We start from the raw sequence: 17,748 nt of genomic DNA, 5'->3' as shown, positions 1-17,748 counted from the left end.
TATTATTTTCACTAATTTCTTCGTTTTCACGCACACTTTCCCTAATACGTGCATTTTTCGTAAACATAGCAGGGTTGCAAAACCGCATTGCAAATCTCGCGTGAATGCCGAAAAATAGCAATGTTCTGGTTTGCCTACTGCCTGAAAAAGCACACATATGATAGATTTGGCTTTAAATGTGTTACTGTATTGAATTTCTCCTCCACTCTTTGAGGCAATAACAGCTGGGAGGGGTCCCCCCCCCAAAAAAACCTGGAGCCGGCACTGCTAGTATCCTACAACCAGAATTACTTGTGTAATTGTCTGCTTTGCATGCACGTCCCGGGGTCAGGGGTGAGGCTTTGCAAAGTTCACTGACTCAGCGCCTGCAGTATTCAGCAGGGGCAAGCTTTCCAAAGGCCTCTTTTAAGTTAATACCCATTTATTATGCTGTGGAAGAATGAAGGCTGACTGTATGTTCCAGCACAGCTAAATCCTGTTTTGAAATGCTTGCTCATTGTGTCAAGCAGAGGCAAATGTAGGGTAGCTTCCCCCCCCCCCGCCCCCAGCGTTGCATACAATGAAGCGGACTCTGGCAGGACTGCATTTTTTCGCGGCTGTAATTGATTAACCAGAAATGTTGCCTTACGAAACCGAGGGAGACATTCGGCAAATGGCACGCTGCCTGTATAGCAACTTCCCTTAGCAGAGAGGTTCCTTGATGCACTTTTCTGGACGAATGGGTGTTTTGGCTTGCGATATCGCCCAGGTCTTTGCTTATTTTTAGGAGGAATTGTTCGGGAGCTCGATATAAGTGATCGTGTATCAGTCTCTACCTATGTCATGTAGGATCTCATCACGCATTTCAAGGGTGCATTTCGGAGCTCCCTTAGGATAATTCATTCTCTCTCACACACACGCACACTTTATTCCTTTTTTATCCTGATTGAAACAGCATCGCGTGCATATCTGATAGGCTGGCGATCTGCTGCCTCAAGCACTGGGCTGAAAAGAGATGTGTATGTAGGGCAGCAGTCATGGCGGAGGAGGGTCTCTTGCCTGTAAGCTGCACTGAGAGAGAAAACACATATGCATTCTTTAGCCGTGGCAAAGGCTTCTTCAAGTTGTTTTTTCCCCATCAGGGAGTCCTATTTCATAGTCAGTGCACTGCCACAGACAGCAATGTTCATAACCTGGTTTTCTACTTGCCTTCAAGAACACAGCAGAAAAGCCTTTCAATCTTCTTAAACCTATGCCTCATGGAGTACATGGAGACCTCACCTGGAGTACTGTGTCCAGTTCTGGGCACCACAGTTCAAGAAGGACACTGACAAACTGGAACGTGTCCAGAGGAGGGCAACCAAATGGTCAAAGGCCTGGAAACAATGCCTTATGAGGAACGGCTAAGGGAGCTGGGCATGTTTAGCCTGGAGAAGAGGAGGTTAAGGGGTGATATGATAGCCATGTTCAAATATATAAAAGGATGTCACATAGAGGAGGGAGAAAGGTTGTTTTCTGCTGCTCCAGAGAAGCGGACACGGAGCAATGGATCCAAACTACAAGAAAGAAGATTCCACCTAAACATTAGGAAGAACTTCCTGACAGTAAGAGCTGTTCGACAGTGGAATTTGCTGCCAAGGAGTGTGGTGGAGTCTCCTTCTTTGGAGGTCTTTAAGCAGAGGCTTGACAACCATATGTCAGGAGTGCTCTGATGGTGTTTCCTGCTTGGCAGGGGGTTGGACTCGATGGCCCTTGTGGTCTCTTCCAACTCTATGATTCTATGATTCTATGGTTGTTGCTTTTCTTTCAAAGTAAAAAGAGGCAGACCAGCAAAAACCTACAGGTGAGACTTTCCCCCTCAATAGGAACTTTAATGACCTGATTTTAAGAGGCAACAAGGGCCTCCCTTAAACCAAGAAGGCCCAAATTTTGGTTTATGGACCATTTTACAGTTAAGGCTGACCCATGGCACTTTGGGGTCTGGAGCAGAAAACCCAAATGCACATGTGCAGGCATGCACACACTTCTCCCTAGTTCACAAGTGGGAACAGTCCACAGGGAATTTCCTCAGCCCAAGTAAACAACCGGGGCCTTCAGAAGCACATTATTCCGGATCCCCCAGAGGCATTTGCCCAGGACTTTGCCTTACTGTAGGACCACCTCCATTTACAACTCCTGAACCACCAACTCAATCTAAAATACAAACCAGAAAGTCATAGGGTCACAGGAAGTTGCCTTATTGGTCCATCTAGCTCCATCTTGTCTCCACCAGCTGGTAGCAGCTCTCCAGGGATCTTCTGCCGTATTTATTTAGGGTGACCATGCAAAAGGAACAGGTAAAATGGCTGTGTAGTAATTTATGCATTTTGCATAATATACCTAAAGAGTTCAACTCATACTCTGGACAAATTTCAGGTAGCTGACGTTTGGGCCCACCTCAGCCAACGAAAAAGGCTGGATTCCAGTTTTACCACAAAAGCATGTTTTTGATTGGGCGGGGAGCAAATAAGAACCATTAAGACTTGTGTTATCCAAAGACTTCTCATCGCATTATCAGTCGCCATTTTATAAGCAGGAAGGGCTCAAGGCCATGGGGAACCCAGGAAAGTAACTATGGGCTTCACGTTGGCAGGCGAAGTAGCAAGCAAAGAACTTTCTCTCTGATTCAATAAGTTACTGATGAGAAAGTTGAAGGAGAAAACAATGGGATGGTGAACAGAGAAGGACAAGCAAAAGATGATTTAGAGCAGATGTATGGGGAACCCTGTATCGTTCGAGAGCTGAATTCCCTCATAGCCAACCTCCCAGAGGTCAATGCCAGCAGTGGCCAGGGGCAGGGGCAACCGGTATTCAGAGGCCTCTAATACAGGAGGCAGTTGCCACTGATGACTTCATCCTCCACAATAACATCTGCTGTAACATCTGACGCCACCCTGATTAAACTCAAGAGCGGAGATACAGCAAAAGGGGCAAAGAGGAGTTGCAGCAATCTAAAGACAGGATTACGGGGGTGTTTGCTCAGCAATCTCCCGTCCTCTAGCCATTCCAGTTTCGGTTTCTTTGAAAGGGAGCAAGGTGCAGCAGAGATCACTTCTCCGGGAGAGCAGAGTACTCTGCAGTTGCAGCTAGGAAAGTCTGCTGATTAGTGGGCGGCCTTGAACAACATGGCGTAATCTATTCCCAGCACATGGGTGAGAGTATGGCCTTATAGTATGTCTAAAGCAGAACCAGGCGATATGAGTTTGGTCTGATAATAAGTGCGATCCCTGTGCAAAGGGCACAGGAACCACACATAAATTAGTCCCTTGCATTAGTACATCTTGAAGGTATTTACAGCTGAAAAAACCTTCTCATCTCAGTGCATTTCACCTGTATGTATAGTACATTTCCACTCACAGCTCTCTAGACCTTCAGTAGGTACCAACATGGTGTGTAATAGAACTCCTGAGACGTTGGTATGTGCAAGAAGCTGATCGAGTTTGGCCCCACGAGCCAAGAGGACTGGCAAATGTGCCATGAAAACACAGCAGATGCAGGTCCTCCTATCCAAGCATAATGTGTTCTCATAAAATAGTTTGTTAAGCAAGTGTTTGCATAATAGGTTGGTGATTTCCATCGATTCCTATGAGAAAATTTCTAATGCGCTCCCAACCACAGAATTTTTACCCCAAAATGATGTTAAAAACCAGGGGAACCTTCTGAAACCTTGCAGAAGGCAAACATGGAAGGAAAAATGCTCCAATTTGTCTAATCTCTCCCCCCTTTCTCCATGGTTTTCAGTGAAACGGCTGCTGAGGACCAGCAAAATACAAAAAGCAAGGCTTGTTTAAGGCGGCTTATTTGTTTACAGTACTACAGGCAGGTCCAGCTCTTCGAAAATCTGAATCTGTGGTGTGTATAGCAAGGTTTGTGTACTAATTCCTTGTGTTTGGATAATTGAATTTTCGTATAATAAGTGTTTGTATAGGAGGATCTGCGTCTATGTTCCTGTCATGTGTATATATATACCACAGTCCTCAGGCTTTCCTCAGCAGAAGGGTCAATCTGAGCAGTGCTCACTGATGTACATGGGTTAAATGCTGTGACGCCCTTTATCATAAGCTCTGGTTGTATTTATGATGGCCGTCTTCAAATATCTGGAGGGCTGTCACATGGAAGATGGAGCAAGCTTGTTTTCTCCTGCTCCTGGAGGGAAGGACTTGAACCAATGGCTTCAAATTACAAGAAAGGAGATTCCGACTAAACTTTAGGGAAGCTTTTAATGTTTAATAGGTTATTGTATTTTAGTGTTTTGTTGGAAGCCGCCCAGTGGCTGGGGAAACCCAGCCAGATCAGCAGGGTATAAATAATAAATAATTATTATTATTATTATTTTTATTATTACTTCAGGAATAACTTTATGACGGCAAGAGCTGTTCAGGCGTGGAATGATCTCCCTTGGGAGGTGGTGGACTCTCCTTCCTTGGAGGTTTTTAAGCAGAGGTTGGATGGCCATCATAGATGCTTTAGTTGAGATTCCTGCATTGCAGGGGGTTGGACTAGATGACCCCGGGGCTCTCTTCCAACTGATTCGATGATCCTCTCATCTCAAGTTTTGACCATCTCTTTAGTTTCATGCAGTTACTTTTCATATCAAAATTCAAGAGAACAGAATCGGCACGACCTTTAAAAGGATTTAGAGAGGTACATTTTACGTTCTTGCTCCTTAACATAACTCCCGACCCTCTTATCGCGTCTTCACGTTACGAAGCGAGGCGACCAAGAACCGCACTCCCTCCCCTCCCCCATGTGCCAGGCACTGACTCATTCTTCCCCCTCAGCTTGAACTCTCGCGAGACTCTGGCCCCGTCTTGTAAACGCGATGTCCTTTCGGGCGCTGGTAGTTCTTCGATCGTAGCGGCCGGCCGGGGAGGTGGCGCGTGGGGGGGGGGGAATGTTGAGAGAGAGGGAAGAGACGTGGGGAGGGGGAGGTCACCAAGCGCCATGACAGACAGGAGCCCGGAACCAATGAGACCGGCCGAAGTCAAAGCGCGCAGCCAATACCGCGGCGGGGTGGGCGCGTCCTCGCCGGCGGCTGATTGATCTCAGCCTTGGCGACGGCGTTGTTCAGTCGGAGCGAGAACATTCTAGAGGTAAGTGCTCGGCGGCCATTATGGCCTGCCCCTACCCCTCCTCCCCCCCCCACCGCCCTACGATCGCGCGCGAGCTCCCAGTTTAAAAAAAAAAAAAAGAAAGAAAAAAGCGCCTCGGTTGGTTTTGCCGAGCCTTGAGGTGCGCGCGCGCCGTTCCTCCGCCCCCCTCCGCGGCTTCGCGCGCCACCCGCGCGCGCGCCCCCGCCGCCGACCCCATCTAACAATGCTGCCTCAGCTGACTGTATTTCCCTCCCGGCAGAGCAACCGGCACGGCCGCTCCCGCTGATCCCGCCCGCCTCAGGACGCTCGGACCCCCCCTCCCCTCTTCCTGGCGGTTGCGGCGCCGGCCTCCTCCGCCCTCGACCACCGGACACAGAAGAGAGCGGATATCTATATATATCTATATATTTAAGTAATATACGTCTAATTTGAAAGGACTGCAGGAGGAAGGGGAGCAGGAGGAGGAGAGGAGAGGAAGACGAAGAAGAAGAAACGCCACACCGCCCCCTTCCAGCGTCCGGGTGCTCGGTGGCTACACCTCTCTCTTCCCCCCCTCAACCCCCCGACGTCGCTCATCGTTTCTCCTCAACACCGATTCGGCCTTCGTCACAGCCCCGGGCGAGCAGCGTTGGGTTTATGTCTGTATTGGACGAAAACGGTGAGTCGCGAGGGAGGCGGCGGCGGCCGTTTGAACAGGCGTGGGGGGGGGGGGCTTGAAGGGGCTCCCTTTCCTGAGGGGACGCGGCGGTGGTTTTGTGGAAAGGCGAAGCGGGGCCTCAAAGAGGGAAAGAAACGGAGGTGGGGAAAGGAGCTGGCTGGGGGGTGGGGGACAGCGAGGTCGGCGGCCATGGGGCAGAGGCCTCTGGGGCCCCTTTTCGTAAGGTTTGTCACTTAAATGCGTCGCTATGATAACAATAAGCCCCTCATCTCGTTCTCTCGTGGGGGGGGGGGCGTCTGAGAGCGACGTCGCGGCCCCCGTCCCTCATTCCGCGGTAGGATAGTGGGGCGGTAAGATGAGGCGAAGGAGTGTATAATAAAGACGGGGGTCGCCGCTGCGCTTTTTATCCAGGGCTCTTCTCTTCTCTCCCCCCCCCCCCACGGTCGCGGGTTGCTCCACAAGATGGCGGCTGCCAGGTCTTCCGCGCCTCCCTCCCTCGTGATGCTGGGCGGAGGGAGGGGCGGCGAGGGAGACGCGGTGGTTGGGGAGAGTGCGCGCTCTGTGGCGCAGTTCCTAAACCCGCAGCGCCGGGAGGGTGGAGGAGGGCGAGGGCTCCTTTCTCTCTGTCGGTCGGTCTGTCTGTTTCTCTCCCGATGCCTCTCTTTTTCCCGGGTTCAGAGAGCGACGCGGGGCGGGGGAGAGGAGATCGGAGGGAGGGGGAAAGAGGAGAAGCGCCTGCGCGGCACGCTGCCGCCCCTCGTATTTAAGGCTGACTCAGTGCTTAATTGCTGCATTTCTGAGTCATTCCGACGCCTGGGTGAAGGGGAGGTGGGGTTTTTGGGGCTTTTGTTTTTTGCTTTTTTATTAAACCAAAGGGAGGGAGGGAGCGGAAGTGCTCTTTATACGCGAAGGCCTCGTGGCGTGTGAATGGCTTTTCTCCCCAGCAGGTAAAAGCATCACGTTTTCTATTTCCTCCAGGTTCCAAAGTACTTAGTATAAGGGTTTTGTGTCCCCCCCCCCTATTTTTGTTTCTTTTTTTTTACTTCGGTTTTTTTGGGGGGGGGTCTTTTCATGCTGCTGCAGGCACGTGTTTAGGTCATGTGGTGGAAAGGGTGGGAGAGCAAAGTTCCATGCTTGAAACCGTATCTGCTGTGTTACTGGTTGTTTTGGCGTAAACAGCTTTGATTCGCTTAAATAAGCACAGGCAATTGTTCTTTATGGCAGGGGACTTGTGTAATGAGGTGGTTCAGATAAATTTTAGTGGTGCTGATTAAGTAGGTATGGCCCCACTCCAACATTCGCTTACTAGCACAGTATACCCTTGAGGATACAAGAGACTTAAAATATGTAGGAGGTGCCTTTCATATGAACTCCCACTGAGAGCAAGTGCAGGTTCAACGTTAACATTAACTGGTAAAGGTTTAATGAAAATATCCACCTGCTAAATAGGTGCAGAGTGACTATGCAATGGAATGTGACAAGTTATTACTGTTGCAAAGTAAACGTAAGAGTCAACGTGCAACATAAAAAGCTTATAATTGTACCAAGTTCACTGTTCTTGGCACAAGCAGGCATAATTCATTCGTGTTACTTTTACAGTTTAGTTTTAATATTCTATCTGCCCATTTTTGTCAAGCAGCTTAACAACCAAATAGAGGATTTATATAGATATAACTTAGATAGTGTTTAATATTATAAAAAGTTGTTCTTCGCATATGATCGTTTAAAGATACAAAAGGTTCAGTGGACTATTTAGACTTGTCAATGCTGTGTTTTAAGAAAAAACAACAACAATGTAGCCTTTGCTCACACATACTTTTAATTCTGTCTTGGGTGGCAAATGGAAAAAGTTAACAAATGACATTTTGCTAAAGTTGACCTAGCCCCTAAAATGGTTTCCAAGCACTATCTGTTGGCATTGACTGAGTCTTGCATGAATGTTATCCAAAGTGCTACAGAAACTAAATCTTGCTTTTTTAATTTGCAGAGCTGTTGCGCAGCCATTGGTACCTGTATTGGGGAAATATAGCATACAAGCAAGAACCTCACAGCCTCGGTGGCGAAAAATTTTTCATGTCAGAGACCGAGAACTCTTGCAGTCGTTTATGTCATCACGTCTTCTCCAGACAGAAGATACCAAAAAGTTGCAATCAAAGATCTCTCCATCTTATTGATAAAGCTACTAATAAGCCAAAATGTCTGTCAATGTCAACCGCAGTGTTTCAGATCAGTTCTATCGCTACAAAATGCCCCGTCTGATTGCCAAGGTAGTTGCTGCAATATTTAAATTTCTTAAGGCCTAGCTTGAATTTTACCTTATTTAAAACTCCTGAAACAAAAGAATTATTGCTTGAATTGAACTGGGTTGAATAAGTATGTTTAACAAATCTTCTCTTCCTAGGTTGAGGGCAAAGGAAATGGGATAAAGACAGTTATAGTCAACATGGTTGACGTTGCAAAGGCGCTTAATCGGCCTCCTACGTGTAAGTTGGTGCATAGACATTTTACTCTGCCATCCCTTCTTCTTGTACAAGACACTAAAAACTTGGATATGTCCTTTGTTCTAACACTGCACAAATTTGACTTGCACAGAAAAATCAGGCCTTGCTCAGATTGCTCCTGTGTCAAATTTGTACATTCCAAGTGTACTAGTAATTGCCATGCATCAGCCAACATACATAACCTTGTCTTTTTGTCTCATGAAGTCAGTAGAAGCCCCTAAGGCGAGAAGGCAACTGTAAGGAAACAATGTACCTTGACATGATGAACAGTACTTTTAAGATGACACAATGTTTAGTTTCGTGTTGCCTTATATTTAACAAATACAGTAGCAGTACTGAGCTGGTTATAAGCAGCGCTCCTAAATGATGCTGTTGTGGGGAGGGAATTTTGACACTGGTCTTCAGATTGATAGTGAAACATGCTGTGGTTAAAAAAGAGTTCCAACTTCTTTACTTACTGTTATTAATGTAGAAAGAGCCTGCTAATGTTTTAAACCTAGATTGGGGTGGAAGAAAAGCCATTGCAGAGCCGTAATAACTTTTTTTCTTTTATTAGATCCCACCAAATTTTTTGGTTGTGAGCTGGGAGCGCAGACCCAGTTTGATGTTAAGAATGACCGTTACATTGTCAATGGATCTCATGAGGCGAATAAGCTACAAGACATGTTGGATGGGTTCATTAAAAAATTTGTTCTCTGTCCTGAGTGTGAGAATCCCGAAACTGATCTGGTAGGTACTACTTTTAGAATGTTCACAGGTGTATTTTAAAGACTGACAATATAGTTTGCAATGCATTGTCTGAAAGTTGCTAATGCTGGAATGCCACACATTTGTCTAGTCAGTGCCAGGATAGGAGGCTGCCTGTAAATCCTATCTGCAGTGCCAATAAGTTATTTAATTAAAAATAAGAAATGAAGTAAATATACAGCTGAGCTTTCACTGGAGGTTTCCTTTCCTTGCATAGCTTATGCTTCAGCATTTGTACCAGGGGACACAGTAATGTGAAGTCATTGAATACATGACATTGCAATCCTATAGTTGCATATATAGAAGTCTTGCTGAACTCACTGGGCCTTTTGAATAGACATGTATTAGAATTGTACTGTCAGTTCTGAATTTTGAGTATGCTAGTTAAATTTTGTCAGATTTCTCCTCCTTAAGAATAGAAATCACACAAACCTAGCAAATTATAAGTTAACTGAATTCCTTTGCATAGAACAATTGGTTTTAGCTTGCTGTACAAGGGGCCAGTCCAATTGGAGTAGGGGTTTCGGGGGCGTGTTTGCATGCCTCATTCATGTCTTGTCCTGGAACATTGGGTGCTTGAAAAGTGAAATGCAGCATCTTGAACTGAACCTAAAACTGTATTGCCTTCCCCAACTTGAAGTTCTGCTGAGATGCCTCCTTCTTGGGGGGCAGGGGAGTGAGTACCAGCACTCCCAAAACTGTATCTCTCCATTGACTACTATGCAAAGGAGCTTCTTCCGGTGTGTCACCATTTCAAGGTCTCGGAAACTTCCTGTTTCCTGAACCTCAAGACCTTGCTGGGGTTACCACACAAGAGGGAGAAGGGGCTCTTTTGCAAGGTAATAAGACCTTTGAACGTTGAGTTTTCCTTCCCCTCCAGGCTTTTAGAGTAGCAATGAAAAATTCTTACTTTGCATTTAGTGCCAAGGTAATTGGGAAAATGGCAGGCATTAAAACTACTACTTTTTTTTGACAGCATGTCAATCCTAAGAAACAAACCATTGGTAACTCTTGCAAAGCCTGTGGCTATCGAGGCATGCTTGACACAAACCATAAACTCTGCACATTCATCCTCAAAAACCCACCTGGTAAGTGAATGAATTCCTCTGGTTTTGGTGCACCAAAGGACAGATCATAAAATAGGCTACCATTCTTTGAAACTATTTTATGCAAGCAACACTCTGTGGCAGATAACTAGTTGTCTGCTTCAATTTAAGCTTGCTATAGTAAGCATAGTCTGACCTATTCCAGTGGCCTCTGTAGGTGAGGCCATCTGTTATATAGACTCTTGACATCCTAGCCATTGCTGTTATTCTCCATGAGCAAATTCTGTACATCCTGGTCTACATGAGATGAGAGCACTGCCTTCTAGTTTTCTATATTGTCACACAGAGTACTTTTTCTGTAACTGCAAGTAGCTGGTCAACCATTGTCAACACTTCGGGTTATGCTGGATCTAGAAAAGTTTAGTTCTGTAACACACACACAATTAGTAGCACTCTGAATGTTCACTTAGAGGTGATTGGTTTTGGTATTTCTTTTGGTGTCTGACTCAGAGTCAGGTGTTTTCCATGTGTCTTTTCTAAAAGGCAACCTCACAGTGTTGGCTTGAGAAAAAGCTGTTGCCCCAAAAGACATATTAAGCAGTCTGGTCAGCCCCTGGTTCAGATGAAACTTAAGATTATGCTCACCTGAAAACAGTGAAGTAAAATTTCATAAGCTATATTTAGAGGTGTTGGGACAGCTGTGACTGAAACTGAAACGTCAGATGAAACTGTTTGAAAGCAGCTATTGAATGAAGACTTGTTAATGTTTGCAGAGAGCAGTGAGACTGGTACAGGCAAGAAAGAGAAAGAAAAGAAGAATAGAAAAGGCAAGGATAAAGAGAATGGTTCTGTGTCTAATACTGAGACACCATCCCCACAGTCAGCAGCACCAGAAGAGCTTAGTCCTCCACATGTGGTAAGTACACATGGTCAAATTGAATGAGAGAGAAATGTCTTGATCAGAACATATTCCAGGTCATTGCTTACCTATATATGAGAGGTGTGTGTAAGTGTGTCAAAGTGGTTCTTTGTGTTACATTTATGTTCTCACTTGTTGCATTAACCACTTTTACTTTTCAGGATGATGATGATGATGACTGGGGTGAAGACACAACCGAAGAAGCCCAGAGGCGCAGAATGGATGAAATCAGTGATCATGCAAAAGTTCTCACCCTGACTGATGACCTAGAAAGGACTATTGAAGAAAGAGTTAATATACTATTTGACTTTGTTAAGGTAAAAAAGGATATTAGTGTGCTCCTGTTGTGCTGAAATGACATAACCTTTTAACTAGAGTAGCTGGCTCATTCATTAAGTGAACTAACTATTAAGGAATTCAGGTATAGCCAGCATGGTTGCAAGTATAGTAGCATGTTTTTTTGTATTTTCAGAAAAAGAAGGAAGAAGGTGTCATAGAAACATCTGATAAAGATATAGTGGCTGAAGCAGAAAGACTGGATGTCAAAGCTATGGGACCCCTGGTATTGACTGAAGTCCTCTTTGATGAAAAGATCAGAGAGCAGATAAAGAAGTACAGGCGACATTTCTTGCGTGTAAGTTCTACCAGTGATTTATCATACGCCTAAAACATGGTGAAACGACAGCATTTAGAACTCAAAATTAGAGTGACATACCATCAAGCTGCAAGTTGTATTCTGTTTCAACAATTGATTTATTTGCAAAACTCCAAAAAGTTAGTTACACATACCTTCCCTCGTTAGCCGTCTCGTGGTTTCTATGCTGGGTGATTGGGCAATGGCCTGTGTGTCTGGTATGGAAATACTGTGGGTGGTTCAAATTGGATGGAGTATTCCATGCCTCTGCAGGCAGCCCACTGATTTTCATCACTGGATGCGGAGAAGGCAAAGCATCCTCCAGCCCCAAAGTAAAATTCAAGTGTTCTCTTGCTACAGCTTGCTGATTGGTTTGGGTAAACGCCGAGTTGTGTATTGCAGTCTGGAAAGTGGCTAATAAGGCTCGTGTATGCAAATGGATTTCTGTTCCCTAATCCATCCCAATTCATTTCACAGTTCTGCCACAACAACAAGAAGGCTCAAAGATACCTTCTTCATGGCCTGGAGTGTGTGGTAGCCATGCATCAGTCTCAGCTGATTTCTAAAATTCCGCATATCCTGAAGGAAATGTATGATGCGGATCTTCTGGAAGAGGAGGTCATTCTGAGCTGGGCGGAAAAGGTCTGTATTATATAGCAAGATAAATCTCACAAATAATCAAACTTGTAAATATACACCTGTTTGAATGGCAGTGATGGCCTTTATGAATTGTGTGATTATGCAGCAGGATTTTGCTCTTCAATAGATATCCCAGAGTACAGAGGGAGGGAAGATGGTAGCCTGGGAAGGGGGATGAGAAAACTTGTACATTGGTACATAGGATCGTCCCTTGCAAAGTTTGGGGGTAATAATTCAAACATTAATTTCTCATGCATGTGGAATTGTATGCACTGGCTGACCCGCTCCTCTATGTCACATTTCCAGCCCAACTGCCCTCCAAAATATGGGGAGAAGCAAACCTCAGCAACATGAGGCCTACTGTATTCATAGATATTCTCCTTTCATCTGTTTGGCCCCCTAGCACATTTTTTGTATTCTTCCCCCTGTTTTTTTAAAGAAATGGTGAAGCTCCTACTTTGGATCCCATATGAACTTAAATACATTAAGTCCCAAGTTGTTCATTAAATGTTGAGGTAAGGAAACAATGCAGTGCATAGAATTGACATCAGTCTTCTCTTGTAGGCCTCGAAGAAATATGTCTCTAAAGAGCTTGCCAAAGAAATTCGTGTCAAAGCAGAACCCTTCATTAAATGGCTGAAAGAAGCTGAAGAGGAGTCATCTGGCAATGAGGAGGAAGAGGATGAAGATGAAAATATTGAAGTATGTGTTAAACTCAGCTTTGAAAAGTTGGTTAAATCTATCTTTAAAAATATCCGTAGCAATAACCTAATGGCAACTAAGTCTTTGATTTGAAACAGGATTTTGTACTCCCATGCAGGTATATTTACTGTAGTAGCCATCTACATTTAGAATACCTCAAGCTTGTTGACTTCATTGCACTAATGAAACCTACCTCTTTGTGCAGGTGGTGTACTCCAAGACGGCCAGTGTACCTAAGGTTGAAACTGTGAAGCCTGCAAACAACAAGGAAGAGGACATTGATATTGATGCTATTTAAAGTGAATCAATCTAGTTTCCAGTGTTACAGTGCATATCTCTCTGCATCTCTTACCGGAAGTGCAACATGTGTGCACAAGCTGTAATAGCTAAACATCGTGCTACACTTCTTGAACTCAAAATGTATCTTACCATGACTGGTATTGTAACTAAGTTTAACAGATGAGAGGAGTTAATACACCAGCAAACTGATCAAAGTTTGCTGTACAGCATGTTTCTTTTAAACTTTGTCTTGGACATAAATACTTGGAGCACATTTATACAGTTGTGAAAAATAAAGGATTTGGTTTTGGAATCTTCAGTTATGACACATTCCTGGTAGTTCTTCACGGACAACATTGGGTTAATGTGGCAAAGAAGCACATCTAGAATGGGACTCAGTGGGGTGGGCGTGATCTTGCTTGTTGTATCATTGGATGAGGTTTGGTCTACCTGTACAACTCTTTACTTACATTTGCTGCCAAACCTCCTGTGGAGGAGGAGAACTACGGTTGTGGGTGGAACAAAATTTTCACCACCATCCTGACACTTGAGCAGCCTTCCTTGTGTCATCCTAATTTCAGTTATTGGGCCCATTCAAAATGAATACTTCCAGACTCTTGGAACATTATGTAAAAATGGATTGAAGATAAAAAGGATCAGTGGAAAGGATCACAACTGACATGTAGAAAAAATATAGATCTCTTGAAATGTCTGTCATGTAGCCTGTAAGTAGCTATTGATTTCTCAGATTAGGCAAACAATCAGGCCTGCTACTGTTCCCTTTTTCTTTAAGAATGGGAATAGGTCCCTTTTTGAAATTATTTTCCCTCAAAACATTTCAATGTTAACTGAATAAGGACTCATTCTATGTTAGCAACACAAATCAAGGGTGCTTTTTTAAATGAGAAGAACACGAGTTTCTTGAAAAATACGAATGGAAAGCATAAACTACTTTGCAGCTGCTGCACTCCTAAGGATAGTATTTTGCCCTCTCGGGGAGTGCAAACTTGAGTGCCAGACCTCTTCCAAACATGCAGGATTAAAACTGGCTTCTGGGGAAATTCCTTGTTCTTTAAACAAGTCTGCACATGTCCATAAAACAACACTTTACCTTGAAGTTCTGGTTGTCTCCATTTGTAGCGGGATGGATGATAGTATTCAGTCAGAAAGAAGTTTGTCTTCCTCCTGTTCCCTTCATTGTTGTACAGGTGCTATTTTAAACCCAAATAGGTCACTACAATATGTCCACTAAGGAACACATTTTATGTACTACAAGTATCAGGTTCACATACATCAGAATATGTCTTATTAAAGCTTAAACTAATGTCAATAGATTTATTTAGCATTGCACTGTTAAAAAACATTTGGAGATCCAGCAACTCCTTTACTAAATGTTCTTGCAATTATATATTTGCTCAAAAGTTTTGAGGAAACACTTCATTTAACAAATTGGCCAAAGAGCAATCGTAGAATTGTCCAGTTGGAAGGTACCTGAGGATCATCTAGTCCAACCTTCTGCAATGCAGGAATCTCAACTAAAGCATCCATGACAGATGGCCAGCCAACCTGCTTAAAAATCTCCCAAGGGAGGAGAGTCCACCATCTCTTAAGGGAGTATGAGCTCTTGCCATCAGAAAGTTCTTCCTGATGTTTAGAAACAAACTTTTGAAAATTATTTTTAGCCTCTTGCAAGCCTGAGCTCGTTCTGAGTGTTGGCCCGTCTGACCTCTCTGAAACTTGGCTACTCGTGTATACCCTTCGTGATCTCTCAATTCTTCCATTTCTTATAATGCCTTTAAATCTCTGCTCATTTGTAAGCTGCTTGTGGAACCACACCAGTTTCTTTTAGATGCCTCTCACTTTTCTTTATGGAATTCCCTGCATTTGTGTCTTCAGTATTTCACCTTTAGGGATGCGGGTGGCGCTGTGGGTTAAACCACAGAGCCTAGGGCTTGCTGATCAGAAGGTTGGCGGTTCGAATCCCCACGACGGCAGTTCGAATCCCTGCGACGGGGTGAGCTCCAGTTGCTCGGTCCCTGCTCCTGCCAACCTAGCAGTTCGAAAGCACGTCAAAGTGCAAGTAGATAAATAGGTACCGCTCCAGCCAATAAAGCGAGATGAGAGCCACAACCCCAGAGTCGGCCACGACTGGACTTAACGGTCAGGGGTCCCTTTACCCTTATTTCACCTTTAAGAAACTAACTCCCTTCTCCTGAGCATTTACCATGGAATCTTGCCCAGTAGTTTCTTAAGCTTTTTGAAAGCAGCCTAAAAGTCGTGAGTGCATGTTTGACTATACTCTGCTTTCCCTCGCCTGTGTATAATGAAAACGCATGACATGATCGCTTCCTCCCAAGGTTCCCAGTACAGTGGTACCTCGGGTTAAGAACTTAATTCATTCTGGAGGTCCGTTCTTAACCTGAAACTGTTCTTAACCTGAAGCACCACTTTAGCTAATGGGGCCTCCTGCTGCCGCCGCGCCACCGGAGCACAATTTCTGTTCTCATCCTGAAGCAAAGTTCTTAACCCGAGGTACTATTTCTGGGTTAGCGGAGTCTGTAACCTGAAGCGTCTGTAACCCGAGATACCACTGTACTTCGTTGATCACTTCCTCCCCTTGTTGCTTCTTCCAGTTTTGGGGAAATTGACTAGCTCAGCCATACAAAGTTTCATCAAAATCAAGAAAAAGGACAATTAAAAATGCCTCAAATGAAAATTTCACTGTTCTGGGACTGTAGAACAGTGGCAGGATTCGGCATATATTTCTATCTTTTGCCAAAAGAAAAAAAAAAGATCTGCATGAAATGTGCATGTGCCTATTAATAGATGCAGATTATTGGGAGGGGGGTGTTAAAATAGCACTACAATGCTTACCATAGCACAGGGGTGCCCAAACTTTTTTCAAAGGGCCAGATTTGATGAAGTGAACATGTGCGTGAGGGCCAACCAAAGTTGCTGACCTTTTTTAGAATTGAAGTTGTTGAGCTTTTTGGGGATTTTACCCCAGGAAATAAACTGCCACAGGGGCAGGATTAGGCCCCCAAAACGGACTTTGGACATGCCTGCCATAGCAAGAAAAGCTGTGGCCAGGTGAGCTGTGTACCTGCTCAATCTGCTCTCCATGGAACTTTCTACATTTTTTTTTACCAACACCCAAAACACAAACAGTGAAACCCCCCAGGCGGCTGATACATTGGGTATACATAATCAATGATAACATATTCAAATCAACTATATGTACAATTCTATATACCTTAACACTTGTACCTCCACAAGATTTATTTAACTTTTAACATTTCTTTTCTTTTCTTAAGAATAATTTTTTATTAACCGAACAATCACATCAAATCAAACCAAATTACATAAATTCCAAATTACACAGCCGAATTTTAAATTTTTGTTGGGGGTACCCATATTTCAAGTTCCGAAGGGATCCAATCAACTTCTTGCTTCTTACTGCTGTTTTAATGTCCACAAATCTAAGCTTATGATGTTCACAGTACTATCCAGTCCTTTCTTATTATTTTTCCACATCTCTTGTTGTTATTTTCATATATTTTTCCTTTCTCTTTGTGACCTCTGATAGTCTCCGCAAGCTGGTTAGAACAGTTTGTAATCCTGCGTGGATATTATTTTTTTTATCCAGTAGCCATATCCAGACGTTTTCCATATAACATCACTTCCATACATCAAAACAGTCTTAGCGTCATTAATCTTCACCAATCTGCCTCCTTTCTCAAAACCTCTGAGGAGATTCACTAGGAATGCAGTCTGAAAACAAATCCGTTCTTCCTCCCGGCTGTATATCCTTTGGCAAGATGGCGACTCTGAATTAATTGCTGCGCCATTCCCAAAAGCTCTTATTGCTTCTCGGTCTCCATAAAGCATACTTTTGGTTAAAGTTTATCTCCACACAGACCTTAATCATCCTGTTTGGGTCAGTTCAACCGACGGTTCTAATGAGGAGGGGTTCTTGTAAATCACATACATAGAAGGAAAGTAAAAAAGGTCCGTCCCTTTCTCCAGCCTGTCGTCTTCTTTCGCAGAGGTCACTTAAATTAGCAGACTTCACTCCCCTTCTTCACTTGAAATATGTGCATTTGCTTCTTTTGTAATTAATTATTCCAAATTACTGCAACTAGTGCGCGATCAGAGACAGCGTCCAGGAGAGCCGATGTCCACACGGGGGCATTCTGCCTAGGGCCCTCACCCCCTTCTTTCGAATTAGGGGGTGATTTATGGGCACAGCAGGCAAGGGCAGTGTTCCCCATTTCCTTGGGGCAACAAGGGAGGCTGCCTACTCCCATAACAGCCTCTTAATTACCCCTTGTGGGTCGGAGAGATGGTATTGTCGGCCATCTTCCAATGCGCCCCCTAGTGGCCCCCCTAACTTTTAACATTTTAATTGCCCCAAATTGTTCAAACCTGCCCAAATAATTCAATATTTCTCAAACTAATCCTCCTCCTCACTGACCTTAAACCCTTCCATTTTATGTATCTTCACAGATAGTC

At 44.2% G+C, this 17,748-nt stretch overlaps 1 protein-coding gene across 3 annotated transcripts; it reads left to right on the top strand.

The window, feature by feature from the left end:
• The first annotated feature begins 4,959 nt into the window (after positions 1-4,959).
• On the top strand, positions 4,960-13,555 carry EIF5 (eukaryotic translation initiation factor 5). 3 transcript variants are annotated; one of them, XM_080989689.1, is made up of 12 exons: positions 4,960-5,111; positions 5,547-5,769; positions 7,757-8,036; positions 8,171-8,252; positions 8,827-8,999; positions 9,994-10,105; positions 10,837-10,979; positions 11,144-11,299; positions 11,455-11,616; positions 12,094-12,258; positions 12,820-12,957; positions 13,163-13,555. In XM_080989689.1, exons 3-12 carry the CDS (start codon positions 7,965-7,967, stop codon positions 13,253-13,255), a joined length of 1,296 nt encoding a protein of 431 aa, XP_080845815.1. In that variant the 5' UTR covers positions 4,960-5,111; positions 5,547-5,769; positions 7,757-7,964; the 3' UTR covers positions 13,256-13,555. The 3 variants fall into 3 exon arrangements, with proteins under 3 accessions (XP_080845815.1, XP_080845814.1, XP_080845816.1); XM_080989688.1 differs by having other exon boundaries at positions 4,967-5,111; positions 5,371-5,769; XM_080989690.1 differs by lacking the exons at positions 4,960-5,111; positions 5,547-5,769 and adding an exon at positions 6,575-6,716.
• The last annotated feature ends 4,193 nt before the right edge of the window (positions 13,556-17,748 follow it).

Source organism: Podarcis pityusensis (assembly GCF_964106645.2).
Source record: "Podarcis pityusensis genome assembly, chromosome: 1".
NCBI classification, from domain to species: Eukaryota; Metazoa; Chordata; class Lepidosauria; order Squamata; family Lacertidae; genus Podarcis; species Podarcis pityusensis.
This window is presented reverse-complemented; position numbering and strand designations above follow the sequence as displayed.

Excerpts from the sequence above, each read along its gene's own strand:
- EIF5 (XM_080989689.1), top strand. The coding sequence starts at position 7,965 with ATGTCTGTCAATGTCAACCGCAGTGTTTCAGATCAGTTCTATCGCTAC. Across the intron at positions 8,037-8,170 it reads TGCCCCGTCTGATTGCCAAG|GTTGAGGGCAAAGGAAATGG; the intron begins GTAGTTGCTGCA and ends TTCTCTTCCTAG. Across the intron at positions 11,300-11,454 it reads TACTATTTGACTTTGTTAAG|AAAAAGAAGGAAGAAGGTGT; the intron begins GTAAAAAAGGAT and ends TTGTATTTTCAG.